Below are 17945 nucleotides of genomic sequence, written 5' to 3'. Positions count from 1 at the left end.
ATGTACACAAAGCACCCCACAGACGGAATTGTTGACATTTTTCCATATTTATTAAAAAAGAAAAACTGAAATATAACGCTGCCATAAGTATTCAGACCCTTTGCTGTGACACTCATATATTGAACTCGGGTGCTGTCCGTTTCTTCTGATCATCCTTGAGATGGTTCTACACCTTCATTGGAGTCCAGCTGTGCTTGATTATACTGAGCAAATGAGAATCATGAGGTCAAAGGAACTGTCTGAAGAGCTCAGAGGCAGAATTGTGGCAAGGCACAGATCTGGCCATGGTTACAAAAAAACATTTCTGCTGCACTTAAGTGGGCTCCATAATCCTGAAATGCAAGACGTTTGGGACGACCAGAATCCTTCCTAGAGCTGGCCGTCCGGCCAAACTGAGCAATCGGGGGAGAAGAGCCTTGGTGAGAGAGGGAAAGAAGAACCCAAAGATCACTGCGGCCGAGCTCCAGAGATGCAGTCGGGAGACGGGAGAAAGTTCTAGAAAGTCAACCATCACTGCAGCCCCTCCACCAGTCGGGGCTTTATGGCAGAGTGGCCCGACAGAAGCCTCTCCTCAGTGCAATACATGAAAGCCTGCATGGAGTTTGCTAAAAAAAAACACCTGAAGGACTCCAAGATGATGAGAAATAAGATTCTCTGGTCTGATGAGACCAAGCTCGAACTTTTTGGCCTTAATTCTCAGCGGTATGTGAAGCAGTGATGGCAGGTGATGGTGTGGGGGTGTTTTTCAGCTGCAGGGACAGGACGACCGGTTGCAATCGAAGGAAAGATGAATGCGGCCAAGTACGCGGATATCCTGGACGAAAACCTTCTCCAGAGTGCTCAGGACCTCAGACTGGGCCGAAGGTTCACCTTCCAACAAGACAATGACCCCAAGCACACAGCTAAAATAACGGAGGAGTGGCTTCAGAACAACTCCGTGACTGTTCTTCAATGGCCCAGCCAGAGCCCTGACTTAAACCCAATGGAGCATCTCTGGAGAGACCTGAAAATGGCTGCCCACCAACGTTCACCATCCAACCTGACAGAACTAGAGAGGCTCTGCAAGGAGCAATGGCAGACGATCCCCGAAATCCAGGTGTGAAGGACCTGTTGCATCATTCCCAAAAAGACTCATGGCTGGATTGGCTCAAAAGGGTGCGTCTACTAAATACTCAGCAAAGGCTCTGAATACTTGTGGCTGTGTGAGATGCGTTTTTCTTCTTTAATTCGCTGCGAAAATTTCAACAATTAAATTTTTCTGTCACTATGGGGTGCTGCTTGTACATTGAGAAGAAAAAAAAAAAGAAAAATGATTTTAGCAAATGACTGTAATATAACAGAGGGACAAATTTAAGGGGGTCTGAATACTTTCCATACCCATTGTCTGTGCGCGTATATATATATTTTTTTATTTTATTTTAATTTTTTCCCCCATTCCGCTTATCCTCACACGGCTGTGCTGTAGCTTATCCCAGCTGACTTCAGGCAAGAGGCTGGCTTCCAGCCAATCGCAGGGCACATATATTAATAAATAAATAAAAAGAATAAAAATCAACCATTGGCACTCACATTCACACCTACGGGTAATTTAGAGTCTTCAATCAACCTGGCGCGCATGTTTTGGGGATGTGGGAGGAAACCGGAGTGCCCGGAGAAAACCCACGCGGGCACGGGGAGAACATGCAAACTCCACAGAGGCCAGGCCAGATTTGAACCCAGGTCCCCAGAACTGTGTGGCAGATGTGCTAACCAGACATACGCCGCACCGCACAACAAACCTTTAAATGCCCCCCAAAAAAAAAAAAGTATTTTACAATGTGTAACATCGTTGTGATGTCATTAGGTTAAAAAGCCAAAATAAAAACAGACGAGCGTGTTGACCACATGATGTATTTACTTTATTTTCATAATTGGGATAAATGTCCTAAAAGCCGGACGAGTGCTGGCTAGCGCGACACGTGCTAAGCGCCATGGTACAGGAAGTAGAAATAAATTAAAGCTTGAAAGTCGTGGTGGAAACTTCTGTTTCCCGACACAATCGTTCAACTGTAAATGAAAAAAAACAAAAAAAAAATAATAATAATCCTCCCGGCGATCGTACTATTGAATATGTAAATGAGTATTCAGGAAATAAGATTAGAAGAAGCAGCTCGGCGGTCTCATGGAGTTAAGAGTTTGGGTGTGGGAGTTTCCTGGCGGCGCAACTTCCTGTTCCCTCGGGTGACGAAGATGAAGAGGATCAGAAGTTGATGGCCTTGCCGAAGGAAGCGGCCAGGTTGGCTTCTCTGAACGCCTCCGACACCGTCTGGAAAGGCAACCAAACGCGTTTTGGGTTGTTATTTTGCAACTACAAACAACACGCTTGTGGCCCAAGGATGAAAAACTCGCCATACATTTCACTGCATCTTTTCTTGGCTCATTTGGCTCCCGTTTAGGTCTAGTCTACCTCCAGTAGAGGACTAGTCTAGTTGTAATAACAACAACAACAGCAATAATACATCACATTTGTGGGGCACTTTTCCCAAAAGGCAAAGACAATGTACTAGTTTAGTTCTAGTCTGAGGCGCGTCAAGATGTAGTCTAGGTGTAGTCTAGGTGTAGTTAAATTGCAGTGGTAATATTAATAGTAATTCATCCATCCATTTTCTTCCGCTTATCTGAGGTCGCGTTGTGGGGGCAGTAGCTGTAGCAGGGCAGCACAGACTTGCCTTTCCCCAGCCACTTCGTCCAGCTCTTCCGGGGGATCCCGACGCGTTCCGAGGCCAGCCGGGAGACATAGTCTCTCCAGCGTGTTCTGGGTCGTCAACGGGGTCTCTTTTCTAGGTCTAGTCTAGTCGTCGCCTAATTCTACAAAGCCCAATTCCAATGAAGTTGGGACATTGTGTAAAACGTAAAATAAAAACAGAATACATTGATTTGCAAATCCTTTTCAACCTTTATTTAATCGAATATACTACAAAGACTGCTGAAATAAGCAGGGACATCCCTGAAAAACACTGTCATTGCATGATTGTATTCTGTTTTTATTTACACTTTACACAATGCCACTTCTTCAATGGGATTGGGGTTTGTACCATGGCTGTAGTCTAGGTCGAGTCTGGGCCAACACTAGTCGTAGTCTCATCCAGTTTAGAACTAGTCTAGTTGTAGAAATAATAATAAATCGAATTTGTATAGCGCTTTTTTGAAAACTCAAAGACAAAGTAGTAGTTTAGTTGCAGTCTATGAATAGACTACTTGTAGTCCAGGTCTAGGTTAGTTGTATTGGAGTTCTAGTTGAATTATATCCTAGCTCTCGTCTTGATCAATCTAGATCTAGATCATTTCTAGGGCGAGTCTGGGTCTTGTATTGTTGTAGTCTGGGACTAGTCTAGTCTGGAACTTTTCTAGTTGTAGTCAAGGTCTAATCTAGTTGTAGTGTAGCAGCAGTCTAGTCCCAGTCTGAATCTACTCTAGCTGTGGTCTTGTTCTAGTCTGGCTCATTTCTAGGGTGAGTCGGTCTCATATTGCTGCAGTTTAGGACTAGTATAGTCTCGTCTAGAACTCTTCGACTGGAGTTGGGGTCTAGTGTAATGTTATTGCAGTTCTAGACTGATCCTAGTCTGGTTGTCTTTAAATAAAATTAATGCAGATTTTACACAATACAACCCCTCTGATAAAACAAAACAGTCTAGGACTATTCGAGAACTAGCCTAATTCTAATCCAGCTCTAGTGAAGATGGTGTGGACAGGGTTTTGGCGGCATTGTAGGGTGTTTCAAAAAGTGCACAAAAACAGTGAATATGTGCGGTTTTTTTAAGCTAACAGCTGGGGATAGGGAACACAAAAATAAATAAATAAATACATTTAAAAAAATAAAAAATACAGTGAACCCCGCTTTTTGTGGGGGATAAGGACAGAGCCTCGTGGCAAATAGCAAAAATCTGAGATTAACCGACGCCCACCCAAAATGGTTTGCAATTGGCTTTAGATGCCACAAGACGGCACCAAAACCACTTTTTATGGGCTAACCAAATGTAGCTCCTCCCTCAGTTCAACATAGACGCTTAGTACCAAAGCCAAGAATTTTTTTGTTATGTTAGACACTGCTTTGGCGTGAGCCACGACGTACCGGGTGGGCGTGGCAGACTCTGGCGACGTCCTCGCAAGACGCGCCATACTCCATGGCGAGGGCCGCCTCGTTGATGATCTCTCCCGCCCCCTATAGGCCACAGGCACACGTTAGGCGCTAGACGGCACCGTTAGCGTGAAGCGCGAGCGCACGCGAGGCTTACGCTTCCGAGGATGTGAGCGCCCAGCATCCTGTCCGTCTCCTTGTGGCTGAGGATCTTGACCAGACCGTCCGTGTCGGCGTTGGTTTTGGCGCGGCTGTTGGCGGCGAACGGGAACTTGCCCACTTTGTAGGGAACGCCCTGAGCAGCCACAACGTTACAACTTAGAGCAGGTTGAGGTTTAAAATCCTCAACCTTGATGTCATTGCTAAAAACCGGACCGGGTAACCTGACCCAAAATAAATGACTACGTTTAGGACGCGTTATTATGCGGAATATTTTGTCAGTTATTGATTGTTTGATTTGAACACAAACAAAAGAAGACATAAAATACAAATGAAATGAACAATAAGGGGCAATAAATTCCATCATTCGGCACAGTTTACATGGACTAGGTGGCAAAAACACTTAAAGTCCTACTCTTTAGTCTCTATAGAGTTTTTTTTTAATATCAAATTTATGTAGTAATAGGTTTTTCAAATACAATATATTCATATATGTATTCAGATAATGGGCCCGCATAACACGTGTGTAAAATAAATCTATTTTAAGCCCAAAGCATAAACCCTTATGTAACACCTAGATACAGTGGGTACGGAAAGTATTCAGACCCCCTTAAGCTTTTCACTCTTTGTTATATTGCAGCCATTTGCTAAAATCATGCAAGTTTATTTTTTTCCTCATTAATGTACACACATCACCCCATATTGAGAGAAAAAAAAATGGAATTGTTGACATTTTTGCAGATTTATTAAAAAAGAAAACTGAAGTCTCACACAGCCGTAAGTATTCAGCCCTGACTTAAACCCAATTGATCATCTCTGGAAAGACCTGAAAATGGCTGTCCACCAACGTTCACCATCGAACCTGACAGAACTAGAGAGGATCTGCAAGGAGGAATGGCAGAGGATCCCCCAAATCCAGGTGTGAAAAACTCACCCATCATTCCCAAAAAGACTCGTGCCTGTATTGGCTCAAAAGGGCGCTTCTACTAAATACCGAGCAACTAATGCCTATGGCTGTGTGATATTTCAGTTTTTCTTTTTTAATAAATCTGCAAAAAAATTCAACAATTCTGTTTTTTTTCTGTCAATATGGGGTGCTGTGTGTACATTAAGGAGGAAAAAATGAACTTAAATGATTTTAGAAAATGGCTGCAATATAGCAAAATGAAAAATTTAAAAAGGGGTCTGAATACTTTCTGTACCCACTGTAGGCCAAATTTGTCCTGCTTTTTAAATCTGTTACAATTATCTAACAGCTTATGTGACTGTACATAACTGTTTTTATATTCTCCCCCTGTCCAGTAAATATTTACCACCCCAATTTTCAATAGTAATGGTACTAAAAAGTGTGAATTTGAGAAGATTTTCCTATTTCCATACCTCAATAAAGTCCTTTGGTGTAAAAGTATACCGAACCAGATCATTTTTTGATCAGCTGGTTATCTGTTCATAAAGTAGTTATATTGGTTATCCGTTTATGAACTGATTATGGGGTGGAGGGGGGTTACATTCCTGTCCACCTCCACAGTAAGAGAAATTTATGAACTAGAAATACCCTCTTTAAATACCCTCTTTTCATGTCCTTCTCCATCTTAGAGGCATGTCTATGGAAAGTTTTGCTAGAACATACAGCACGCGGCTGACCTCTTCCTTGACCTGCTCCTCGGTCTTGCCCACCCAGGCCACCTCAGGGTGCGTGTAGATAACGGAGGGCACGCAGTTGTAGTCGATGTGCACGGCGCCACCCGCCATGCCCTCCACGCAGATGATGCCCTCGTCCTCCGCCTTGTGCGCCAACATGGGCCCCGCCACCACGTCGCCGATGGCGTAAATGCTGCCGCGACGAGGACAGTATGTGACATCATCATCCATGCCCCACGTTGTCACGCGAGGCACGATCGTCACGCAACGCACCTGGGTACGTTAGTCTGGAAGCGGTTGTTGACGGGGATGCGCCCCCTGTTGTCTAGCTGGATGCCCACGGCCTCCAGGCCCAGGTCGTGAGTGAACGGCCGCCGGCCGATGCACACCAATAGCACGTCGCACGTCAGCGTCTCGTTCTTGCCGCCGGCCGCCGCCTCCACGCTGAAACCGCAGGAAGTGATGAGCGCCACGTAGGGTACCACGGTACACGGAATACTGAGGGCGCCGACTCATTCATCCAGGGGTGTCAAACTCCACATGAAGCCTAATTTGATGTCAAAGGGGCAAGACCACTAAAATCTTACCATAACTTATATTATCGGCTGGTTTTTTTTTTTGCACAACAATTAATCAACAACTAACTGATTGAGGCAGCGGAGGATGTTGTAGAAATGCTCTCGTGAGAAAAGGAGAAAAAAAAAAAATGAGTTACTGACGCTACACCGCACATTAAGTGACTGGACATATGGTACCAATGTGTCAATATTAGGGCCCGACTGATTATATATAAAATTACGATAACAGATTAATCAGTCAATTAATTCAAAAAAGTATAATGACTATATCCATCCATTTTCATGAACCGCTTTATCCTCACAAGGCTCGCGGGCGTGCTGGAGCCTATCCCAGCGATCTTCGGGCGAGAAGCGGGATACACTCTGAAGCGCTCGCCAGCCAATCGCAGGGCACATAGGAACAAACAACCATTCGCGCACACATTCACACATAAGGGCAATTTAGTTTCCAATCAACCTAGCATGCATTTTTTTGGGATGCGGGAGGAAACCGGAGTACCTGGAATTACAATTAAGCTTCAACTTATCAAATAGGACATCAACCATTATGGAATCAGCTGCATTTTGTCGTGTTCATAGTATTCTTCAAGTAAAATACATATTGTGGTACCAGGCATTAAAATGAATAAGAAATTGAAGAAACAAGGGTGTTTTAATGATTTTCCTGTACATGAAGGCGTCAACGCTAAACGCTAAGCTAAACGGGCCTGTATGCCAAACCTACTGTATGCGGTTTGGTTAAATAGACGAGGTGTTTAATGTTCAGTTTGACGGTAAACTTCAAGTGAGAGTGGCATTAACAGCTCGATGCCTCTTTTGTGAAGCTTTCTCAAGGAAAAAGTCAGGTCACGCGTGTCTAAAGACACGAGCACCACGAGGGGTTTGCATCGGAGGGGGTACTACTCACGCCACGTCCATCTTCCCATCAGGCCTCCGGGTGGCACCCAACACTTTGGTGCCCAGCTTGAACTTGAGGCCCTGCTTCTGCAGGATGCGCTGGAAGTTCTTGGAGATCTCCATGTCGATGCCCATGCCGCCCACGTGGCCTAGGAACTCCACCGCCGTCACCTTGGCACCAAGACGCTGCCACACGGACCCCTGCGGGAAGACGAGGATGACAGAAGGCCGGCGGCACACCGTTGACGTGCCCGCGAACACGGCACCCACCAGCTCCACTCCGATGACGCCGGCGCCGATCACGATCAACTCCTCCGGAACTTTCTTCAGGCACAGCGCTCCCGTCGACGACACCACTGTCTCCTCGTCGATCTGCCGAATCAAAAATAGATGACACCTTTTACGAAGCTAGGTTCAGGCCTTCCTGTGTGGAGTTTGCTTGTTTACCGGTTGGGCAAAATAAATCATGATTAAATTTTGATTAAACGCCCAGACTGACACCTGTCTACATAAGGTCTCATAGTTGGCAGTTCATATCAGAGCGGAAACCGAGCAATGACATCTAAGGAATTGTCTGCAGACCTCGGAGATCGGATGGTGTCAAGGCACAAATCTGGGGAAAGATAGAAAAGACTTTCAGCATCTTCGAAGGTGGTTTTGATTGTTTGGAAACGGAAGAAGTTTGGAACTACTGGGACCATTCGTAGATCTGGCCATCCGACCAAGGTGAGTAACCGGGGAAGAAGGGCCTTGGTCAGAGAGGCGAACAAGAACCCTATGGTCACTAAGGCGGAGCTCCAGTGTTTCCTTGCGGTGATAAGCGAACCATCCAGAAGGTCAACCATTGCTAACGTCCTCGACCAATCAGGCCTTTAGGGTAGAGTGGCCAGACAGAAGCCACTTCTCACAAAAAGACACATGGCAGCCCGCATGGAGTTTGCCAAAAGCCACCTTAGGGATTTTCAGACCTGCAGCAACAAAATTCTCTAGTCTGATGAAACCAGGCGGAACGGTGCACGACTGGTTAGGACATCTGCCTCACAGTTCTGAGGACCGGGGTTCAAATCCCGGCCCTGCCTGTGTGGAGTTTCCATGTTCTCCGCCTGCCTGCGTGGCTTTTCTCCGGGCACTCCGGTTTCCTCCCACGTCCCAAAAACATGCATGGTAAGTTGATTGCAGACTCTAAATTGCCTGTAGGTGTGAATGGTTGTTTGTTTCTATGTGCCCTGCGATTGGCTGGCGATCGGTTCAGGCTGTACCCAGCCTCTCGGCCGAAGACAGCTGGCATAGGCTACGGCACGCGACCCTAGTGAGGATAAGTGGTGCAGCAAATGGACGGATGGATGGATGATGAAACCAACATAGAAGTTAGAGCACTGCTCATCACCCGGCTAACACCATCCCTACTGTGAAGCATGCTGGCGGCAGCATCAAGCCGTGGGGCTGTTTTTCTGCGGCAGGAACTGGGGCCGCTAGTCCGCATAGAGGGTCACATGACAGCTGCCAAATATAGAGAAATTCTTCAAGAGAACTTGCTCCAGAGCGCTCCGGAACTCAGACTCGGGCGTCGATTCACCTTCCCACATGACAATGACGCAAAGCGCACAGCCAAGATAACAAAGGAGCGGCTTCAGGGGCAGCCTGTGAATGTCCTCGAGCAGCCCAGCCAGAATAAAACTATACTCAAATCAGCTTTAGAATAAGTCTGTAACATCGCAAAATGTGGAAAAAGTGAAGGGCTGTGACTACTTTCTGGTGGCACTGTAAAAGCACCCTGAATGCACCTGTATTGCTTGCACGAGCAAGCGTGCAACATATGTCATTGGTGCTTTTCACACAAAACCCGGGAAGAGGGCAGTCAAATATTGCGTTTTTTTTTTTTTTTACGTTGTGGCACACCTGAATTCCCGGGAACGGCGTGACTTCGGAGCCGGTGGCGATGAGGATGTTCTTGGTGTTGATGACTTGCTCGCTGCCGTCGGCCGTCACGGCGGTCACCTGGTTCTTTCCCGCCACCTTGCCGAAGCCGTTGACGTGGGTCACCTGTCGGGAGAGGACGCCGTATCGCGAGGGCTGACAAAGATGGGCGGGAAAAGGAAAAGGAGGTCTCACTTTGTTCTGTTTGAAGAGATGCGCGATGCCCCCGGTGAGCGCTTTGACCGCCCCGCTTTTCTGCGCCATCATCTTCTCAAGGTTCAGAGAGATGCCGGAAACTGAAAAAGAAACATCGTCATGTCGGAGATTTACTCTGGATCAGAACCATTTGGACTACCGCTCTGTCCGCCATGTGATGTCACCCTTCCATCTTACTTTCGATGCCCCTGCTCTCAAAGTCTTTGCCGTGAGCCAAGTGGTACAAGTACGAGTTGTTCAGAAGAGCCTGCACGCACACATTTACTCACATTTAAACCAAATGTGAATATTTAGCATAATGGCATATGCTTTACCATAACAGAACTCAATGGAATATATAATTACTTACTTTAGAGGGGATGCAGCCGACATTGAGGCAGGTTCCGCCCAGTGTGGCGTCCTTCTCCACACAAACCGTCTGTCAAGATACAAATATAAAATTATATATAACTATGATTTTATTTAGTCCCGGGTCATTACAATCATCCCCTTTTACAGCACGCCAGATTGTACAACAGTCTACTGAAACGGTGTAAAAAGTGCAGCTAATGAGAATAGAACATTTGAGGCACCAGTTTACCTTGAAGCCGAGCTGTGCAGCTTTGATGGCGGCGACGTAGCCGCCCGGACCGGACCCAACCACTGTGACGTCTGCATCGACTGTGCACAAACAACAACAACAACAACAACACGTCTACAACATGCCGCATAATCAGTGGTGGTTCTCGGGGGGCAAGTGCCACTCTAACACTGTGCTTGCCCCCCCCCCGTGCCCCCCAAAATGGCCACAGCCTGGCCACCCCACTCCTGCACATAATATCATTCTAATTGTAACATCTTTAAGCTATAATGTACATTATCGGTTGTGACGCTTTGTACAGTTCAGGAAGTGGTTGTGTTATCTTACTCGCTGCTTTGTCAGCGTACGTTCGGACCGACAACACCGTCGCTCCGTGCAGTTTGCACGGCAGCTGATGACTTCGCTGTGTGGCGACGACAACACACAAAAACAACACAAAAACAAGTCAGACCTTCTGCAAGGGGACACACAATGCAAGACGGAATCAAATCAAAGTGGAATCAAACCTTTTAAACGTTGTAAAAGTGCGAGTAAACTGCATTCTTATGATCAGTAATGTGACAATTCACACAAGGATTTCTCTGTCGTGCTGTCATAAAAAACGTGAAAGCACACCGATGGTGTCAGAACAATTTGTACTTGTATAAAACCTCCTTATTTGCTTCTATTTTGTCTTTACTTGGTGTTATACTGACATTAAAATAAATAAAACATCATATGCATAACCACATACTGAATATCAATAGCTAAGATGTAAGTTTGGATCCCAGAAGCCTGGGACGTTACAACGCAACAGATTGGGTAACCTTAGCCAAGCTATGCTAACTAGCCTGTGGGCTGGGTTTGTCAGATGGACAACGTGTACATTTTTATTTAGGGCTTCTCGTGGAGTATTGCAACACAAATAATTGAAATAGGGTTTAACAATGGGGACAAAGTGTGTGCGGACAACAACTATTTGAACTTTCTTATTGGACAAGAATAGGGGACAAGCTTTCGTAAAGTTTCTGCAAACGTATTCATCAGTTAGCCTATAATCAGCGTATGCCGAATACAGCTGACCCAATCCAAACAATATAAAAATCATATCAAGGCACATTCTAGGAAATAATTAGTTTGGTTTAGTATCTACCACTTAAATTGTGTAATTTCCTGACGGAGTCTGGTGTTATTAGCCTAATAAGATAGCCGAGCGGGTGCAGCAAGGGGAAGAAGAAAAATAAATAACCCTCAACAGCCGACAACGGGTGTCGTTGGTCGACTTCTTACCGTAGCCAGAGTTCGATATAACTGCGTCCAAGTGTGCATTTTGTCGGCGTGCCCGGACGTCCAAGTTAGTAAGTTGGTTCACCTCCAGCAGGCCGAGCAAAAGCAGCCAAGGACTCCTGACAGACGGCGCGGCGCAGGAATATGACGTCAGCGGCCACCAAGCACCAGCAAGCCTGCGATCCAAGTGAGGAGAGGCAGGAAAGAAAATGGATGGATGGATAAAAAACAACAGCAATCCCCTACTTTGAAGAAATGCGTACATATATGTAATACTGTAATCGACAAACGTTTGAGATAATTTCGGATATAAACCAACACAAAAATGCATTTATTTTTTTTTTTGCTTTTCAGGAGTGTCATCTTTAGCTTTAACAAAATGATTAGCTACATCACAAACAATATTCATTTTGTCATAATGTACATTCATTTTTACCTCTATTAAAGATCCAAATATATAAAAACAGAAAATTATTTCTGATGAAGTTTCACGTTGAAATTTTAAATTGAGTATATATTTCGCTGCATAAGTTGATATATAAAACTAAATACTTATGATTACATGTAAACATTAGCAAAGTTTAAATTTGAACAGCTTCTTCTTTTTTTTTTTTTTTCTTTTTTTTTTTTAAAGCAGCCTGCAGTTTGAGCTATGTTCCACTAAAGGGAGCCACTGCCATTTTGTTTGCGCTTTGAACAACTTTCAAATTCCCACAATATTGAATCATAAGAAAACGCATCACAATAAACGTGTCTGACCACGTTGATGATTTCCCCTAGTGTATTCTGTGTATTATTGGCTTGTAATGGTTTTCATCATATGTATGCATGGTAGGTTGACTGAAGACTCTAAATTGCCCGTAGGTGTGAATGTGAGTGCGAATGGTTGTTTGTTTGTATGTGCCCTGCGATTGGCTGACGACCAGAGTGTGGGAAATGGATGGCTATCATACAGTGGATGTGATTTATAACATTGGTTGAACCTCCATCCATTTTCTGTACCGCTTCTCCTCACACGGGTCGCGGGCGTGCTTGGAGCCCATCCCAGCTATCTTCTGGCGAGAGGCGGCGTTTTGCTTTTCGATGAGTAAATGTCTCGCATGCTGAAACAGCCAGGCTTAAAGTCCGATTTTCAAAAAGTTACTGATGATTTTGCATTTTAGGCATTCATAGTGAAGGCAATCCTTATTGACAGAAGAAATAGTGGTGGCCCACTGAAATACCCGTCCTCCATTAACGGTAATGACATAAACAGCTTCCTGAAAACTGCTCGACTGATATGTTGCCCTTCAAACTCTGCGGATACTAGCGGATAAATGATCCCAACTACTCATTCAATGCGAATGCGTGGGCGGGTGTTGCACCACTCACACTTTTCCCACTCTTATTACACAATGAGGACCCACAAGTATTTGGTACTAATGAAATGATTTTTTTTTTTTTTTAGGTGATCCTCATTTCGTACGAGAGCGTGCATATGTGTACCCTCTTTTGTGTGTGTGTGTGCAGGCAGAGGAGGTGCATTGTGGGGCAGGGGCGGGAGCACCCCCCCCCCCCCCCCCCCCACATACACACACACCTCCCTGAGAAAAGGGCGGGTGTCTTGCTTGTGTTGTGTACTGAAAGACCCTAAAGAGCCTTTTGGGGAACTTTGAAGCGACGCCACAACTAAAATTACAGCTGGACTTTATTAATTATGCATTCACACCTTTTGTCTTTTTGTCTTTCAGCTTTGGTGGGGGGGGGGGATTATCGTGGTGAGGCCAAATGTTGGAATGTAAAAGTTTGGCGATTAAAAGACTTTTCAGTAGAAACTTTGCTTCAGTGTGTCAGAATAAAAAGCAATAAAAAGTCCAAATGTTGCTTGGAGACGCAAGAAAAGTTGAGGGCAAAACGGGGCACATTTCATTTTGAATCAGGCAGCGTTCGTAAAAAGGTCAATCAAAAATAATCATACAACTGTACAGGTATAAAAACGGTAAAATTACATTATTTGGAAAGTAAAATAATCATTCATTCTCAATTTTGAATAGTATTAATTAAATTATTTGTTTAATTGTTTTTATTTTTTGTTTAATTAAAACTGCAATGTTTATATTTCACTAAAAATATGTTTTATGTAAAATATAATTCACTTCAATATTAAAATAATCATTCATGCAAATTTTTTAATTTTAGCAATTTAATTAGAATTAAGTTAACATTAAAACATATATTTTATATTTTACAAATATTGATATCTATATTTTTATTTTATGTATAATCACTTACTTCAATCAAAATAATAATTCAGTATCATTTTTATTGTATTATTCCTAATTTAGAAATTGAAAACTGTTTATTTTCCTACTGTTTTGAGTATTTTATTACGATACAATAAAATAACCAATTATTGAACATTGTTAAATGTATACTTTTTTAACTAATCATTTTGTATTCTATGTAAAACTGTTTATTTTGATAATAAGATAATCATGCATTGTCATTTTTAATTGTGTCATTTATAACTTCAAATGTAAAAGTTGTTTATGTTCCTACAATTTGATTATTTTAATACAATAAATAAATCAACCAATTATTTAACAAAATAAAGAATGTTAAATGTGTCAAATTTTGATTTGACTATTTTTGCAATTTTATTATTCACAATGAATACATTAAGAAACTACATAGATGAATGAATGAGTGAACGAATGAATAAATAAATACATAAATATATTCTAAGTAACTAATTTTTGGGTTAAAAAAAAAAAAAAAAAAAAAAAAAAAAGTAAAATAAATGTGAATGCTTTGTGGGCTACATTCCAGAAGAGCCACACTGTACTTTGCCCACTCCTGCACGAGAAGCTTCACCTTGGAGGCACTCGTTGGCTTTTTCTTGGACTCATTATCAGTGCAACAACACAGCATTCATCGGCTAAGCTGCGTGAATTCATGTTTGGAGTGTGTGCGTGTGTGTATGTGCATGACAGAGCTTGTGTTTGTATTTGTATAATGTGTGTGTGTGTGTGTGCGTGCGGTTAATGCGGATCATATTGTAGGAATCGAAGCGTCTGTGCTTGTGGAGCACTCGAAGAATGTGAAGCGTTCTCCAAGCCGCCTGGTATGCTGAGAGTCGTCGTTAGCGACGCTCGAACCTCTCCAAAGTTCAGCGGGCCACAAAGAAGTGGGCGGATCAGAACCGCCCCCAACAATGACGGTCCGGCTTCAAAGTGGTAGAGAGCGGCTTCTGTCCGATTCCCATCGGCTAAATCAGCACCGACCGCGGCAAACACCGAAATGGCGGGCAGCCACGGTGGACGCCGTGGAAAGACGGCAACAACAATTGCATATCATTCATTCATGACCTATCCCCTAATCACTATATCAGGATTTTGATATAGCGGACTATATAGTTGACTCTATATGAAACGATTAATCGAAAACTCCCTAATCGCTATCACAGGATTTTTATATCGTGGACTATGTAATTGACTCTGCGTGCTGGAGCCTATCCCAGCTATCATGGGGCAGGAGGCGGGGTACACCCTGAACTGGTTGTCAGCCAATCACCGGGCACATGGGAACAAACAACCATTCGCACCCACATTCACAACTATGGGCAATTTAGAGTCTTCAATTAACCTAGCGTGCATGTTTTTGGGATGTGGGAGTGCCCGGAGAAAAGCCACGCAAGCACAGGGAGAACATGCCGGGATTTGAACTGTGAGGCAGATGTGCTCACCAGTAGGCGACCGTCCCGCCATTTATCCAACATTAAAATTTGAAATCTAGCAAGAGTCATGGGAGTTAACGCAAATAATTAGCTTTCGCGGGCCACCTAAAACGATGTTGCGGACCAGATTTGGGCCCCAGGCCTTGAGTTTGACACCTGTGCTAGAAATGATGCGGGCTGGTCATAACATGATGATTACGTGTGTCACTGCTTCGCCACGAGGCTACAGGATGATCCAAAATATGAAGGCTACTTACTGTCTATAGGTTATAGCAATTGTGCCCCCCCGCCCCCAATAAATCTCCCGTGCCCCTCTTAAGACGGAGGTCTGGTCACGTGGTCTACAGTAAGTTGCTTCATTCGCATCCTCTGCAGGACATGGGAAGGCCAACAGTCAGCTCTCATTTCTTTTTCTGTATATCTGATGATATTTCAACTATTTTGACTGACTTTTGGGACACCTTATATATTGATGTTGATATGATATTTGCCATTGACCTGCTGAGGACCATTAGCTCTGGTATCATAGAGGGAGTGTAGCGGGTGCGGGGGATTATCGGGGGGAGGTGTTTAATGACACCGCAGGCTCTTCCGTGTGACCTCGTTACCTCAATCCATGCGTTGATGCTGATGGGATTATGATACACTCACACACACACACACGCGCGCACACACACACACACACACACACAGTTGTTTTAAGGTTTAGAATGACTGTAACATCCGAGTGTGACAAAACAACATAATCCAGTTCTTAAATGAAATGTTGGGCATAGACGTGATCATTATGTCCAAATGTCAAAACGCCGAAAACTGTGGCACACACACACACACACACAAACCAACAAAAAGATGATGTTCTTATCTGATTTGTGGTTTTGTCGCCTTGAATAGCGAGCGCCGTTTCCCACGTAACTTCATCTCCGGGCGGAGACTCTGGCCGACGCCTCTCACTTTCAAAGGTGGACGCCAGCCAATCGGCTGCTATTTCGCCACGACTGTGAAACAACAACAACAACACAAAATGGGTCCGTGGAGGGTTTGGATCACACACATCTGCACTTTAGGACTAACATTGATCAAATACACTCATGGAGGCTCGAAATGCAGTACGCTAAGTTTAGCTGGCAGCTAGGCTAACATTAGCACATTAGCAACTAGCTTAGCAGAAACGGTGACATGTCGATGAAGTGTGTAGCATGTTCACGAGGGGTGTAAACCAATCACAAAAGTGCTTCACAAGTGTGCTTTTGTGGTAGCAATGACGCTAACATTAACAATTAGCATGGCATAGGAAGCGTGTGCATGTGTGTGTGTGTGTGAATGTGTGTGTGCATGCAAACACAGATGCTTGTGTGTGTGTTTGTGTGCTCATATGTACTGTATGTGCGCGTGCGTGTGTTTGTGTGCAAAGGTATGAGTGTGGTGCATGTCTGTGTGTACATGTAAATGCGTATGTCAGTGTTTCTGTGTGTGTGCATGAGTGTTTGAGAGTGCATGTTCATGTGTGTGTCTGTGAATGTGGACGTGTACTTCCGTGTATGTGTCTGTGTGTGTGCATGCTTATGTACTGTACTGTACTGTACGCGCATATGTGCGTGTGCTAACATCTAGGCTAAAATTAGCATATTAGCAATTAGCTAGTCATTTTACAATCCTTGGAAATATTTGTTTCTTGTTCGTCTTTATCGTTGACTACGTAAAAACCACATCGTGCGACAGCGTCAACGGGGCGTCGAGATGTCACCGTGGCAACCGCTTCTCTGGCGTGGCCGTGGTAACCACAGCGCCGCTCATGCGTGATCTAGTGGGCGGAGCTTGAGGAGAAAAGACTTGAGCGAGCGAGAAGCATTTTTCAAAAATAAAAGCTGGCCGTGGCCACGTCTCCTCAAACTTTTTAAAGTTTATCTGCCCCCCCCGTCCCACCATCGCCACCGCCACCCTTGCGAACATTGACGCTAACAAGTGGAAAGCAGTTTTGCATAAATTAGAGATAATCCATCGTAAATTATGCAAATGTATTCGAGAAGCCAGTCGGCTCGTTCATTGTCAACTTCGAATATCTTTGGACGCTGAAAGAGGAAAAGTTGAAAACCACTTTTGGGCATCAACCAGCGCTCGGAGGAACAACAAATACCTCCACAAATACATATAGAATATACTGAAATACATGATTGAGTACACCAATAATACATCAAAATAGACATCCATAAGTACACCAACAAATATTGAAAAAAAAATCGATAAATACACACACAAAAAAATCTGTGATAAATATCTAAATACATAAAAAACATACATCCATAAATAGCGGTTAGCACATCCGCCTCGCAGTTGTGAGCTTGCGGGTTCAAATCCCGGTCCCGCCTGTGTGGCGTTTGCATGTCCTCCCCCCGTGCCTGTGTGGGTTTTCTCCGGGTGCTCTGGTTTCTTCCCACATCCCCCCCCCCCCCCCCCAAAAAAAAGTTGATGACTCGAAGTTTTTTTTTTGCATGCGGCCTGCGATTGGCTGGCGCCCCAAGATAGCTGGGATAGGCTCCGGCACGCCCGCGACCCGGGTGAGGAGAAGCGCTACTTGCCGTTATTGATCAAACGATATGAAAATGACTCATATGGACTTGTCCCTGCAATAAAGGATTGCTTAAGAATTCCTCCATTATTACTGTCATTTATCGTTCTATAGAATTATTATTGTTATTATTATTATTATATGTAGGAATTATAATAAATTATTATACTAAAATCAATGAAATTATGATGAAAAAGAAAAAAACGCCAGTGGTCTGAGCGATGTCCAATATGTAGACTGGAGCGCAAGGTGCGTGTGTCAAGTGGGGGGCGGGGCGTGCGTGCGTGCGT

The 17945-nt window shown here is 44.1% G+C and overlaps 1 protein-coding gene across 2 annotated transcripts; it reads right to left on the bottom strand.

Moving 5' to 3' along the window:
- Positions 1-1876: 1876 nt before the first annotated feature.
- Positions 1877-11533, bottom strand: dldh (dihydrolipoamide dehydrogenase). 2 transcript variants are annotated; one of them, XM_061773299.1, is made up of 14 exons: positions 11375-11533; positions 10433-10508; positions 10106-10185; positions 9875-9943; positions 9703-9772; positions 9505-9605; positions 9292-9435; positions 7663-7764; positions 7403-7593; positions 6191-6361; positions 5921-6110; positions 4275-4412; positions 4112-4201; positions 1877-2305 (listed from the first exon to the last, which is right to left on the bottom strand). In XM_061773299.1, the coding sequence occupies exons 1-14, from the start codon at positions 11411-11413 to the stop codon at positions 2240-2242; spliced, it is 1527 nt and encodes a 508-aa protein (XP_061629283.1). In that variant the 5' UTR covers positions 11414-11533; the 3' UTR covers positions 1877-2239. The 2 variants fall into 2 exon arrangements, with proteins under 2 accessions (XP_061629283.1, XP_061629282.1); XM_061773298.1 differs by having other exon boundaries at positions 9292-9605.
- Between the last annotated feature and the right edge of the window lie 6412 nt (positions 11534-17945).

The sequence above is a fragment of the Phyllopteryx taeniolatus genome, chromosome 5 (assembly GCF_024500385.1).
Source record: "Phyllopteryx taeniolatus isolate TA_2022b chromosome 5, UOR_Ptae_1.2, whole genome shotgun sequence".
Taxonomy (NCBI): domain Eukaryota; kingdom Metazoa; phylum Chordata; class Actinopteri; order Syngnathiformes; family Syngnathidae; genus Phyllopteryx; species Phyllopteryx taeniolatus.
The sequence above is the reverse complement of the archived record's forward strand: the minus strand, read 5'-3'. Positions and strand labels throughout refer to the sequence as shown.